The 14,955-nt window shown below is 38.9% G+C and overlaps 1 protein-coding gene across 1 annotated transcript in view; it reads left to right on the forward strand.

Annotated features, from left to right (window-relative positions):
* The window catches only part of PIEZO2 (piezo type mechanosensitive ion channel component 2), a 145,477-nt gene that overhangs the window by 2,663 nt on the left and 127,859 nt on the right, over positions 1-14,955 (forward strand). The window contains exon 2 of the mRNA XM_026063058.1: positions 12,058-12,268. Coding sequence (XP_025918843.1) covers positions 12,058-12,268 — 211 coding nt within the window. The remainder of the gene's footprint in view (positions 1-12,057; positions 12,269-14,955) is intronic.

A 14,955-nucleotide genomic window follows, 5' to 3' on the forward strand; every position in this document is an offset into this window, starting at 1 on the left:
GTACAGTCCTGTGTGTGTTAGATGAGCCCTGTAGCAAATTCCAGAGTTGAAGAGCTTTTGCTGGGAGTCCCTGCTACCAGTCATCAGAGATTCGTGGTATGAGATTTCGTTAAGAAAGTGTCAGCTGATCTGAACAGGGCCAGCAGGGCCAGGAGAGAGGTGGCCTTTCAGATTGCTAGATGTTTAACCACAGATGGCTCCATAAATCAAGAGTCTGCATTCTGACGAGCAGGCAAAAGCAGAGAATTTGTCTTGCAGCTTTATATTTTTGCATGAAATTATTTACACAGAACGATTCTCAGTTATCTCTGCTTTGGGAGAGCATGAAATACTATGGAAGTAGGCTAACTTAAAAAAAAAAAAGTTAGTGTAGCTACTCCCCCCCAAATTTACCTTTAAGGAAAACTATCAGGTAATTGTTGTGGTATTTCTAAAACTGACCTTTTCAAAGCTCTATGTCAACCCATCAGATCACAGTTGTTATCTGGGCATGCTGAAAAATGCCCGAGTTGAGTAGCAATCTGTGGTACTCTATCATATGCTGTATTCTCTCATGGCAGTAGCCTCTAGAAACCAGCTGTAGAGCAATATGGATCAAACTGTTTGTGGATTAAGCTACAACTCAAGATGAGGAAAGGTATCAGAACCCAAATTAAGTTCAAGAAGCATTCATTATAAAGTGGATGTCCTCCTTCATTACACTCCATCCGATTTTAAGGGAAACAGATCTCCATCAGGAAAAGTGTATTTGAAAGAACAGAACTGGAGGGAGGAGATTGGAAGGCGGTGAGAGACTCTCATTTGTAAGTAACGCTATCCCAGGAATAAGCAAAGAGTGTGGTTTTAATTAACAGTGAGTCATGAAGTAGGAAGATCTGCCAGATACCAGGCTGCAGTCCAACTCATTACCACCCCTAAATGGTTGCACACTTGGAGCAAATGTGTCTGCAGGCCTTTTTTATTAGGGCTCAGAAAATTTAAAGCAGGTGAATTCAGCTGGAAACAGGCCCAGATTGCAAATGCTGAAAAGCACAATGCCAGTCACAAGGTGTAAATGGTGGAAGAAAATAAGAGAGACAGTTAACTCCCAGCTGCAGCTGAAAGTATGTCATTTTTTATTTGGTGCAGATGGTGGTTTTATATGCTAAAATGCAGATGCGGTATATACAGTCTGATAGGTATTAGAAAGGAAGTAGCTTTTTTCTTGAGACTGTGGGTGAATTGCCTAATATTGTAAGTGACAGGAAAAAAAGAATCCTTGTGAGATTGCATAACTTAAACTTTACAAGAGGTGTTGATCTTAATTGGAATATACAGTTGTAGTCTTCAATGCAACTTCCTCCCACGGCACTTGTCGCCTTGCCTATTCAAGCTTGTTTCTCATCCACACTCTTTTAGAAAGCAAACCGCTGAGTCTGTACTTTGTTCCAAAATCTTCAGCAAGCTTGATACTAGAGTCTCCACCCCTTCTCTTTTCTGCGGAAGACAGAGATATGTTTGGGATCTCCAAAAAAAAAAAAGGAGGAAATTGTTTTAAGATAAACTAAAGTCTGGGAAGAATGTAGGAAGGCTTGTCTTGGAGTCAAGAAACTCGACTGGATTCAGGAGGGCTGGGTTGGTTCTCACTTCGGCCACAAACTTGTTTTGTGTCCTCAAGCCTATTACTTCATCTGTCTCTCAGCTTCTGTGTCCTTGGCAAATAGGAAAAGTAATGATACTTGGTCTCCTAACTTTGTCTATCTAAACCGTAAACTGAGAGGCCAGGGCTGTTTCTTCCTATGCCTGCATCAATCACTTAGTACACTGAGAGCTGTCTTTTGATCCAGGTCTCCAAGTGTGACCACAGTATGAACAACACAGAATAGCTCGGCTCTGAGATCTACACAAGTCCTGTGCCTTGTCGAAGGGCTTCCAAGTCTAGAAGTTGCCATCCTGGGTAGGCTGAAGGCCCATTTAGGCCAGTAACTGAAAAGAGCTGGTACCTGGAGGATAACCACAATAAGCCAGGAGGGGATAACCCTTTTTCCCCCATCCCCAACATTAGAGTTTATCCTGATCTCTCTTAGTGAGAGGCTGGTTTTAATCCTGAAACATGTGGTTTTATATCCCTTCCAAAAATGTTGTTGTTAATTATAGTTACTCTGGATAATCTTGTTAAACATGTAATTATCCAGTCCCTTTTAAAACCTCATTAATTTCTTGGCTTCAGTGGCGTCATGAAGCAAGGACTTCCACAATTTAATAAGTGCTCTCTGATTTTATTTTGAATTTAACACCCTTTAATTTTATGGAAGGCCCCTTGTTCTACATGTTGTAAAACAAGGCAAGATGGTCTAAGGGAAATCTAATGCATTTACTATCTTGCATATTTGTCTTATTAAAGATTAGTGATCCCTATTCTTTTTTCCATTTCTTTGGTCATTTTCATTACCTTTTTATGAACCAGCTATAGTTTTGCAATATCCTCATGAGCTACAGTGAATATCAATGCCTCAGCATTTCAGACAAGGTCTTATTGATTTAAATGAAGGTATTATGCTATTATTCGTTAGATTCAAAGATTGTTGGGTTGGATGAATCCCCTAGTATCACTTATACATTTTATACTTTGGAGAATTAGTTCAAACTAGAGGACAGCCCTGAGAAATATTTGATGTCCTATTGCTTGTAGTTGCTAACACCTTGCTAATTCTCTTGCCTGCAGATGCAGAGATCTTCTTTGAGCTATCTACAGTCATGCCCATGACCCTGTTGAGATGGGCATCCCATTTTGCTTAGAGACTGGAATGGATATCTTCATTTAATTTTATTCTACCAGTATTGAACATTCAGCTAGCTTGATTAGTTCTCAGCAATGTGGAAATCTCTGGCCCTGCCTTCCCTAAATATCTTCTTCTCAGCTATGAGTTTTGCTCCTTCACTGTTTGCTTCTCTTCACAGGTAGCAAATGAGCATATTGACTATCATGGAAAGTGCTATAGGTGATAAAGAAGGAAAGAGCACTTCTTAGAGAGGGAAGGAACTTCCTGGTTTCTTTGAGCTTCTTAATGATGCTTCTTTTTTCCTCATTACCTCTTCTTTTTTCTTTTCATTGGAATCTCCATTTAGCATAGCACTAGATTACCTTTTCTAATCGGTCATGAATATTTCTTTGGTTTCAACCTCTGAAGAACTGGTCAAAACCAAGCAGTTTTAGTGGGCTTTGAACATGGTATAAGTAGGATTTAATATCTCATTTCTACAGTCTAAAAGGAATAGGTGAAGTTCTCTTCTGACTTTGCTTGCAATGTTTGTAGTAGTGAAGTTTGCCAGACCTTTCCCAGCTGCCTTCCTCTATAACAATTCTAATTTATCTTGTCTGAACAGGGGTCAAAAGTTTACAAGTTACATTAGCTTCTTAGCTGGATGCACGTGTCTTTGGATAAGTCTTAACACAAATACATAATTATACTACAACAGTACATTGGCTGCATAATGTTACATAGTGCAATACGTTATGGATTACCAAATGCTGTTAGCATGTTCAGCCTGAAACTTTAGTGTGCACCTGTCCTGATTTGGTTAGAAACATGTCAAATGTATGGTGAAATTTTTTTGTTGCAGTTCTTCACCGGGCTTACTGATTTGTTCTTCTAACAGTCCTCAATTCAAAATTTTGAGATACAGTGTTGTTAACCAGCAGAGCAAAATACTGGAATATTATTTCCTTTGAGCAGCCTAAGTGATGAATAACACAACACAAGAAGTCTCTTGGGTCACTGAATTCAGTCTCCTGCTGTTGCAGGCAACTGTATCATTCAATTCCCTTTGGAAAGTAGGAAGCACCATCTTGAAAACAGGACAACTTGTTTTCATCCCATTGCTCCTGATAGGACTCTGTTCTGTAATTTTGCCCTTCCTCTAATTTCCATTGTACAGGTATTCATGACTGCTTCATAACCCTTTTCATTCCTGTGATCTTTTGCTTAAATATGCTGTTTCCTATTCCGGCATTAATTTCTCTGGTATTTTGAGGCAAAAAACATATTTCTTCCAAGTTTGTTTTGCAAGACAAAAGAAGTTGTGGAATTTTGGGTCTTCTTGTAAATTAGATTTTCCATTCTCTCATTCATCCCAGTAATCTGTGGCTCTACAGAGTGGTACTGTAGAAGTACCTAAGCTACTCCTGAATGAGCTGAGGCAGTAGTGCCAAATAACCACAGCACTCCAGTTGGGCTATTTATCCTGCTTCTCAGGAAGATGGATAATGGTACAATGTGTGTATTTCTCCATCCAGGAATTACTCCATATGGGTGCAATGCCGCTTCACATATCTGCACCAGCTCATTTAGAGTTTGTACTGAACTGTGCCTTGTAGTCATATCCCAAGTCTTCCTATTTCCTTTTCACTAAAAAACCGTGTTTAATCATCTCAGGCCAAACCACCGAACTCTGCCTGTGAGTTTCCCTCTCTTTTGCATTTGGCTTATATGCCTGACAGCCTTTTGAAGTCAAGATGTGAAACTGTGTTTCCATATTTGCCAAGAGATTCTTGTACTGAAATCAGTTGATGTTTGCTCAGGTGCAGTACCTTGGGAAGTGAAATAATCTTTGGCCCTTTGCAGTACAATATCTATTGTATACAGGATTTAATGAGTTGCCTTCCTGTTATCCTGCTTCAGAACTGTGCTTGTCTTTATTTATTTTATTCTTTTTTTCATTTTCTCTGGACCTCAAAATGCTTCTGTCCCTATGTGCTTCCAGTAATAATACCCAGGTCATTTTTTGTAATGAATGACTTTTCCCCTCGGAGATTTTACTGTGGAAATGAATGTCATTCATTACTATCAAGCACTGCAAAAGCACTGAAAGTTATTTTTGATGGGACATCCCTCTAAAATTTATGTTATAGTATGTGGGCATTTAACCTAAGCTTCAGCACATTTTAGATCTATTAATGATAAAATTCTTCCTTAAAATCTATAGCCTGGCTTAAAGTTAATTTAGAATTTTTATTTTCAGTGTTTCAGATGTGTACTATATATTTTAGAATCCTTTTTAATTTCCAGAATGCCTCTATCTTACTAGTTTTGCACCTACCAAAATCTGTTCATTCTTTTCTATGCCTACCACTGCAAGCTCGTTGTAATTGTCTCACATTTGATGTGTTCAGCTACTTTAGCAGAGTTTTCCCCTGAAGCTATTCAGTGAAGTACTGGGTAGACTGCTGACTTCTGAAAGTTGTTTTCCTTTTCTACCTGGATTGCAGTCAGCAGCCCTCCCTCCCCGTGCACTCCCCGTGAACGTGTGGAATAGTCTTCCCCTTTGGCTTTTGGTAGTCCTGTGTGACCTGTCTTTGAACAGCACATGTATCTCATGCAAGCTGACCCTAAAGAAGACAGTTACCTTGATAATAGGCAGCCCTATTCCTCTAGAGCTCAGACCCATGTGTTTCTCTAGTTGAATGACATATGGCAATTGTTGTTGTGGAAATTCAAGGAATTTGTATCTGTCCTATGGTTGAAAATGCCAGCAGACTCCACTCTTCATGTGCTGAGACTTTTGTTAGAACTGTGGAGTTCTTCACTTGTTTTCAAAATTAGAAACTCATCAAATGATCACCTTAATGTGGTTTAGTATTGACTGCAGATAAAACCTACTGTCATTTATATGCCATAAAGGTTTGCCTTTCCTTTGATGCTGAAATGTGCAGCACTGAAATTTGTCTTCCAGCTTTTATCCCCACAGCTGGGTCTATCTGGAGAATATTGTGGTATTTTGATTAATTTTTCTATATGCATTTTAAGATATATGCTGCTCCTAATGGTAGGCATATAGTGAATTCCTCTTAGTCCTATAACCATCTCATTTCTAAAAATAAATGGTAAGTGGCCTTTTTTKGGGGGAAAAAAAAGCTATTCTGAGCAAGCATAAAAACAGGAACTCCATCATGTTATGATATGATCCGTCAACAATTGAATGCCAGAACCAGGTTAGGCACTATGAAGGAAACTGAACTAAAATAACATGATAGTAGAGAGAGGGTCTGTTTCTATAGTTCAGCTGTCTCTAAGGTCATTGAATCAATAACTTGTCTCAGATGATTTCTGCCAAACAGTTCAATATAAGCATTACGTTTAAAAAAAGAAAAAAGAAAAAAGGAAATCCAGAAATTTGGTCATAGTAACTGGCTTGAATGGTCTTGTAAAAAATGTCTAATAAATCCTTCCAGTGCGATGCTATCACAGGTATAGAGCAATAATGCGATCTCTATTTCAAAGGTAGAGAAATAGTAACAAGAAGTGATTTCATAATTCTCTGCCAAAGAGAGAATCATAGTTTTACCATAACAGTGTCAGCATGGGGTCACGAGTGTGTGCCTCCAGGCGTGCAAACTGCAGGACAGCATGAAGACAGCCAAGCCAGCTTTAAATAAACTAGCGTGGGTACCAGAAGTCTGTGCTAAGCTCTAGGATGCTACAGCTAGAGGGATTGCTGTGGATCTCACTTAAAATTATCTGAAGGAGGTCAGACTACGCAGTCTGCATTGTGGCTTGCCTACTGTCATCTCCTGAGAAAGTGTGCACACCTAGCTCTTCTGCAAGCCAAACCAGTGACCTTCAAGCTAATTTAATTCTTGAAAACACTTCTCTGGTATCACCAACAATAATTAACATGGTCTGCTGCGATCATGCAGCTCTGCAGCCCTGCTGAAACCGCTGTATGCCATGTGGGGAACTGATAGCTGTTTTGGGAAGACTGCTATGGATGGGGCCAGAGCAGGAGTAGACTCGAACAAGTGTCTTATTAGTGGAGCGAGTTATGCAGACCTGGGGGGAATTCAGAGCAACAAGCATGTGTTTAAGTCAGGGAACTCCCTCACTGCTCCTCAGTAGGTTGTATCAGGCTCTCCCTCACTGTGCCACTTTACAGAGTGTAACCACACATCGGTGAGGTATCATGGGATCAAGGCAGTGTCAGCACCAGAGGTGTAGTGCTCTGCCATTTCTGCTGTCTTAGATATTGCTGCCACACAATCTAATATGTTGCATTGCTGCCGCCTGCAATCTAGACACTTTGAAAACACAAAGTGTCATCTAAACATCAAATCAGATAATGTGGCTCATCATTGCATCTCTTTATAACTTTTTAAATGCCCAAATAATACAAAAATAATTTAATAAATTGAGCTGACAAAGCAGGATCAGTTTAACCTTTTTAAAAATTCTGGAAGCAAAATGTTTTTAAAAAAAGCCAGCTGAGTTCACATAACTGTATTTTTTTCTCGGGTTTATTTTTCATTTTCTTGCTCCTCTCTGTTTGTTTCCTGGTTCTGGCTGGGAGGAAATGTCAAAATACTGCAAAAGAGGCTATTTGTACAGCATTTATGAGCCAACTGGAAGGAGGAAGCACCTGAATTCTTGTGGGAACTTATTCTGTGAGCTTAGCAGTACAGAATTGAGAGGTCCCGATAGTTAATGCAATGCACTGGCAGGCTTTGGAATTGGGTCTGTTCTAAGAGACCTGCGTATCCTTGGTTGGTAAAATCTCATTGCTCTCATTGTTTGAATTTTTGAAGAGTTGCATTCATTTCTTTTCTAGAATTGAAAAGTCAATAAACAAGCAAGTTTGTGTTTTCAGACATAATAGCATTGAGTGTCGGTACAAAACAAAGAATGTTCTGAAGCAAGAATGAGTTTTAGGTTGGAGTTAAAGCTTCCTGTTAGTAAATATATCTGTGGGACTAGAGGATATCTTTGAGCAGCAGCGTTTATACTGTACCAGATGAAATATTTAAAAGTTAGATGTTAATAAAGCAGCCCCCAAAGTAGTTAATGGACATTTTGGCCCTGGCCACAATCATAGCTGCCATAGCTGCCACAGAGGCCATGCTGTTTCCTTGTCTGTGTTCTGTCTCAATTTGGCAGTTTAGAGAAACGTAGTACAATAAATGCTCCTGGGACTCCCGAAGGATTGCTGAAAAACCTAAACTGCATTTAGTCTGTTTATAAAAAGGCCTGGGGCCCTGCTTGAGAGAGCAAAGGTCATGGAAACACATGTTTATGACTTCGCAAATGCACTGTACTCCTTGAATGGAGAAGTTTATTTGATTTAATCAGCATCCACAGGGATCCTGTAATTGCATAATAAGTAATTTATTATGGAAATAAGAGTATTTTTCTAACTCCAGCCTATGTAGCAGGGGTTTGTAGTGTTAGACTAATCCACATAGTAAAAAGAGCTTTGCGAAACAGTCTGACTGCAATAATGGTGTTCTGTGATGAGCATGTGCTTGCATGGCTATTTAATCAGCAAAAAGTGTTAAAACAACAGGCACATTATTACCATGCTGGATGTAAAAACTGTTCACTGTTTGCCTGCCTTCAGCAGTTTGGAGTCTTCAATGTGTAAAACTAGAAAGCTGTACCAGATAATGCAGTTGATTGGTGGTAAATCCGAGAGAAGAAATCCGGAGTTTGTCTCTTTGATAGTCACTGGAGCATGGCCTTTCAGCTGCTGAGCTTCATCTGGGATACAGAAATGCAAATGGATATGTTTGTATAAACAATGTCAAACCTATAGTTGCTTAACTCTCATAGTCTTTTTGCTGAAATAATTATTGACTAGAGCGTGAATAACACCATTGGGAGGTGGAGAGAATAAGGGTAAGCCATTGTCCTTGAAAGCACTTACAGATGGGGAAGAGAGAGCTGCAGAAGCTAACACATCTCTTCCAGGGAGCGTGCTAGTGCACAGCCCTTGTCACTGAAACCAGAGAGTCTCTGCACAGCCGTATCATTCATAATTCAGGCGATGCTGAAAAGTTGTAAAAACAGTATGCATCTGTTCCGGAAAAATTTCCAGGACTGCAGATTATGGTTGTTGTTGATGTTCAGAAGGTTTTCCCGTTTGCTAGCTTCTCTTTAATTGAAGAGAGCAATTCAGGACCCCCAACTAGAAACAGAGAGAGCTTTGTAGTTTTAGAAGGAAAAGGTGGGGAATCAGTCCCGTATTTCCTGAGGTTCAGATGCTGTGGTTTTCTTTACAACAGCTGATGACCTCAGTAATACCAGAAGTAGGTTGCTCTGCATGTCCTGTTAAGTGTTTGTGAGGTCATAACTTTTTTTTAGAACTTGGAATTCATATTTTGGTATCTAAGTAAAAGTGGAAATAATTTCATAGACGGAAAAGTTAACTCCTTTTGTAACCCCATTAACTTACAGTATTTTAGCTATGCTTAACTTGTATAAGCCAGGATTCATAGAAATTTTGGATCATCTCATCAGCAGTATTGTGGTCCAGTGAAACACTTTTCCTAGTGCTTCTCCCTGGCCATATTGTCACACAGATGTCAGTACCAGATTATTAATACTGAACTATTAAGAAAAAATGTAGCCTAAAGATCTTTAAGATCAGTGAAGGAAGATTGATTAGCCTTGTCAAGTTAAAAAATAATGATCCTAGTTATGATGGCAGGACAATGCAAAGACCCGTTTTGATGACAGCAAGATGTGAAACCAGGGGTTTGACAGCTGAGGTGAGGGAGAAAGGTGGGGGGGAAAGAAAGAGAAAGGGATTTAAGTCCCATCTTTCAATGGGCTGTTCTTACATGTTTTTCTTGCTTCTGTCTCCTCTTTTTTTCTTTTGTTCTTCAAAGTTTTTGTGCATCTTCCCCTAATTTATACCTAACGGTATAAACTGTTTTAGTTTTGTTGTGTTTTCCCTAAAGATGATTTTCTGCTTCCATATGGATAACATCTTTGCATTTTCTTTTGTGACTCTTCAGATTTGTATTTCCTGTTCCCATATATGCATAGTTAAATGCTATCTCAGCAATTTATACAGAACTCCTGTTCATCCTAGGCTATGACAAATGTATGTATCCCGTCTTCATGTTTAATATAGATTCATGATATTCATACAGGTATGTGGTCTGACAGTCTCCCCTATAATACCTTACTTATTTTGAAACCATTCCTTTCAGTTTTTTTGTAAGTAATTCTACATTTTAATGTATATTGTCTTCAGAAAATTGAAAGCAGTAGCTGAAAAAACAAGAGTCTCCTTTGCACTGGTCCACAGATCACGTTCGGGTACTGTATCATGTAGCACTCTCACTGATTCTCTTTGGGCTTGGGGTTTGAATACTGTTGAAGGTTTCTCTGTTAACTGTTCATATTAAATTAAAGGTATAGCAGGATTGGGCCCAACAGGACTAGGTGAAGAGCAAGTTTGTCTAGTAATTACACCACAGGCAGAAGCTATCGGTACTTTTGCCCTTTGTGTGGCTTTCTCCCTGATACAGCTGTGGTAGAAGTAGGAACATACTTAAAGTATCATTTAGCTTAGTCTCAGCATTGTTTCTGAATATTTAAATAAATAGACAGGAGCTCAGAAATGAACTGCAATGACGAACAGACAGAATTCCTCTTTGTGTTGCGTGCCACAAAATGTGGTGGCTAAGTGTTTGCACTACGGTCTCCTCTCCATTGTTTTGCATCAGGAACTAATAATTCATTTGTTGAGAGCTCTGTAAGTCAATGGTGACAATAACAAAGCAATTGAAATGGTAGTATATACTCCACTTATATAGTTATTGAAATAGTTGTATATATCCAAGAGAAAGGTGGATTTCCTAGATCAGCCCTACTGTGTTTAATACATATTTTATTGTCTGTAAAATAGATAGATACTCCTGAGAATGGGCAGGCTTCCTCTGGGCTTTCACAGATAATGTTAATGCTCTAAAGTGAGAGGAGAAAGTTGGCATCAAGCTTAGAGGTGAAATGAAGGAGTCCACAGGGAATTTTGTTTACTTTGGGAATCCAAATAACAATAAATAGTAATGAAGAATTCGGCTGAGTTAAGGAGATTAATAGTTCGGCCATTTCTACTGCAGTCTTATCTGTCAATGTGGATTTTTTTGCTGCCAGAAGTCACTAATAAATATAAAATGCTATTCTAATGAAAAAATAACGATAGTCTCTCTTTCTGTCTTTCACGTACAGAGATACTGCTTGGCCAGAATGTTAGCTAATTTAAGTATATATTAGTCCCAAAGAAGTGTGTTACACAAAGTAAGAACCTGTCTCTAAACTGTTACATTTTTAAAAAAATATGCCCCTCCATGTCTGTGAATGACTAATTTTTTCCATAAATTGTATCTCTGTGTGGGCCTCCTGCTAATCCTGGTGATTCTCACCATGGGTTGATGATTTAGTTTGCATCACTCAGTAGCTGTGTATATCTTCAAGTCTCCAGGATATGATGGAGACTTTATGGTGAAGGCCACTGCCAAATCCTAATAAAGTGCTTGACTATGAGGGGCCTTTTCCTATTTCCTTCTTTTCCTTTTTCCATTGTGTAGTTCTTAGCCACCAGGCCTCCTTTTCCCTGTTAAATTGTTGCAGATCATTCAAGCTTTCCCTACCTCTCTCTTGCTCGCTTTTTCTCCTGTTCTCTCCCCATCAGCCAGCCTCACAATTTCTCAACCTTTTCTTGAGCCTCTTCTGTGTACATTTTTTCTTTCCCAGCCCGCCCATCAGTCACCCATGAGCAATCTGCCCACTTATTTCAACCGCAATTCCCCTGTCTCAGATCATGTCTCAAAAAGGGGTCATGGGAAGGGTTTGAAGAGTGAGGTTCATTGAGGGACTTCAACCAAGAAGGCACTGCTAGTTGGAGTCTGAAGCTTATTCCTGAAGCTATTAATCCAAACAGAAGTTTACCAAATTATAGACAGCAAGATGGAAAGAACGCTGAGCAAAAAAAACTTCATACAGAAATGAAAATACAGCCTGCTTGTTAGAGAAACCTGCTGTGCTGCATGTAGGAAATCTTTGTCAGAGACCATTCTTAGCATCCTTTTCTTCTTGAGGCAGATGTGAAGTGGGAGTCATCAATGCCCAACTCCAGTTCTAGTACATCTTTCATAACTTCCTTATTATTTGCATATAGTCAAAGATACAAGAAGGCTTCATTGTTATCAGTAGTGTTTAATTTCAAATCCCTTTGTCTCTCTCTCTTTCTCTCTCTCTTGCATTCTCTTTTTGTTTGTTTTATTATTTTTCCCTTTAGGCTGTAAGAGAAAAGTTAGAGTCAGATGATGCATTGATGTACGAAGAAGACTTGGATGATGAAGACTGTGGTGAAGCAGAATTTGAGGAAACCACAAAATTAAAACTGCTGCGTAGAATTGCCTCCTTAGCATCCAAACTGAAGGAGTTTATTGGCAACATTATAGCCACCACTGGAAAAGTTATTGTTACAGTTTTACTTGGTTCAACAGGTTGGTGTTTTTGAAAAATTTCCTCCAGAGCCCATTAGATTATGCATTTAACAAATGAATTTTCAGCGCTTTGGCACCTGTGGGAATAACAATGGACATTTTTAAGGGAAAAGAAATTGCTGCTGATTTTATTTAAATTTACTTTTTGGCAGGCATTGGAATATGCTGAGTTGCTTAATTTTTTTGTACTAATACTATATGGCCCTATCATTCTGTATATGATTTTCACAGTTACTGTTATAACCAAATGATAAATGGTTGCATGTTATAAGTGACCATRCTATGAATTCATAGATTAGATTCTGCCACTTCCAAGTATAAAAAGGAACTATATTCACATTGCCTTAAAAAAAAAAAAAAAGAAAGAAAAAAAATAGAAAAGATTAACAGGTATGCTATGCTGTGTGTAACAGAAATGATAAGCAGACTTCATATTGGCTTTTGCTGTGACTTTAATGTTGTTTGGTAAAAGTAGCTGTCTTGATATGATATGGCTAGCCTTAAGACATTCAATTTAGTTGTACGTAGTATTCAGCTACAGACAAAGGGGTATTATGCAAATGACTGTAGGTTATGAAGAATGGATTTAAAATTGGATTATTGAATTGTAAATTAGCAATTATCTGTCTACTGGGATATTTGAATGGAGTCCTTACATATGAAGTATAACTATATATACAACTGTATACTTATATAAAGTATATAAAGTATAAAACAATAGTACAAAAAATTGTTGATGTTGAATGATGAGGGCAGATCTGGTATGGCTCTCTTGGTAAGGTAAGCTTATCTGACTGACTTACCTATAGCCTAATTCAAAGTCATAAATCTAAAAAGGGAAAAAAAAAGGTTATGTGGATCATCAGGGGGAATAAACATGATGGAAGAGAGAAACACTGGGAAAAAAATGGCTAACAGTTATAGACAAATAAATGTAGTTTCCTTGCCGTTCTGAAGTTGCATGGGTGAACATAACCCATGGAGAATAAAGGAGAAGTATCACACAGACGTGGTAGCTGGCATTTTCTTCTGAGTGTCATTTGATATCCTGTCTGCATAATCCCATAATATGGTGAGAACTGGGAAGTGTTCAGAGGAGAGTTACAAAAAGGATGTGAGGTCTGGGAAGCCTCTATTCCAGTGAGAGACCTCAAGCTTAATTAGTTAAATACTTCCTTTCTCACTGCGCCAAAAAAAAAAAAAAAAGATGAACAGTGATTTGTTATAGTCTGAAATTACTGACAAGTGTACAAAGAGCCTACATTTTTGTAAGAGACATTTCATGTAGTAGAAGTTAAAAAGTGATCCAGTAGTTAAATGATAAACCTAGGCAAACTGAGACCAGAAATAAATTTTGATATTTTCACAGCCAGGGTAATTGGCCATATAAACAATTTATTTGTGGATATAGCATATTCTCCTTCCCTTAAAGGGCTTAAATAAAGACAAAGTATTTCTTTAAAAGAAGGAAAGAAGCAGTTACAGGCTTGAGGCAGAAGTTACTGGGTGAAGAGTTACAGCATGCATTATGCAGGCAGTCAGAATAGGTGATCCCTGTGGTCCCTTCATGCTTTTAAATCTGTGAGCCTATGGAAACACTAGCTGGAACAGAGACAAAGCACCCTTGGCTAGAGACTCGGTCTAAAGTGCGATGTAAAAGGATGTAATAGTGAAACATAGGCAAGATTACCGTGGGTAGGAGTCCATATATTATCAATATATAACATTAGCTTTACTATCTTATCCAACATCAACTGGTTGTGCCCCCCTCCCCACCCCCAGCTTATGGCAATTTCTGCCACTAACATCCAGCGTAAAGTCCCCTGTCTTTTGAGACCGTCCCCTTCCCCTTGCCCTTTGCAAGGAGCATGCCCTGCAAAGGCTGCGATGGGAACGTGTCGGGCTGCCTTGCCTTGCGGGCACCTTGCAGGGTTGTTGGAGGAGCCTGTGCTCAGCCCAGCCGGGCAGTGATCCCGGCGCCAGCAGATCTGCCCGGAAAGAAGGTGGCTTTTAGACATGCATTCAGTCCTTTAAAAAAACCCTTAAATTGGGACAGGTGGCCCTGCCTAGTTCTGTTAGCTTCAGTGCTGTTATTTTAGTGACTCCTTTGGAGCATTATGCAAGTTGTCCRTGTCGTTTTCTCCTATTTTCTGCTCTCAGACATGGACACCTTTCCTGCTCCTCACTTATTTTGATGGGCTACCCACAAAGTGCCAGATCTCTGTCACCAGTTAGCCATTTTCTCAAGTGGAATACTCTACCACATGCACAAGAGGAAAAACAGTGTAGATATGTAAGACAGCAGGGTTCTTACTATACATAAAGTACAAGTTTCTATGAGTTAAAAGTGAAAAAAAAAATCAAACATTTACTGATTATTCTCTAGATCTTTTATTTTCAGCATATGCATCAGTTTTTAAATGTGTAATGAATAACTCAAGATGTATATAAGAAGACTTTTTGTTGTTCATGCCATTTTAGCATCTTGCACTTAAAATTCATTCTGAAGTCTAGTATATTAAAAACGCTACCAGGGCTCTCAGGCACGGTATCTCTACAGGCTGTCCTTGCAGCCACGTTTATGGTTTTTTCTATGCTTTGTGAAACACCTGTACAAATGTAAGAGAAGATTTTATCTGGGAGGAAAGATCTGGAGAATGGTTCTGTGCGAAGTCCTAAGGTATGGC

Source organism: Apteryx rowi, unplaced genomic scaffold (genome assembly GCF_003343035.1).
Source record: "Apteryx rowi isolate R43461 unplaced genomic scaffold, aptRow1 scaffold_199, whole genome shotgun sequence".
Lineage (NCBI taxonomy): Eukaryota > Metazoa > Chordata > Aves > Apterygiformes > Apterygidae > Apteryx > Apteryx rowi.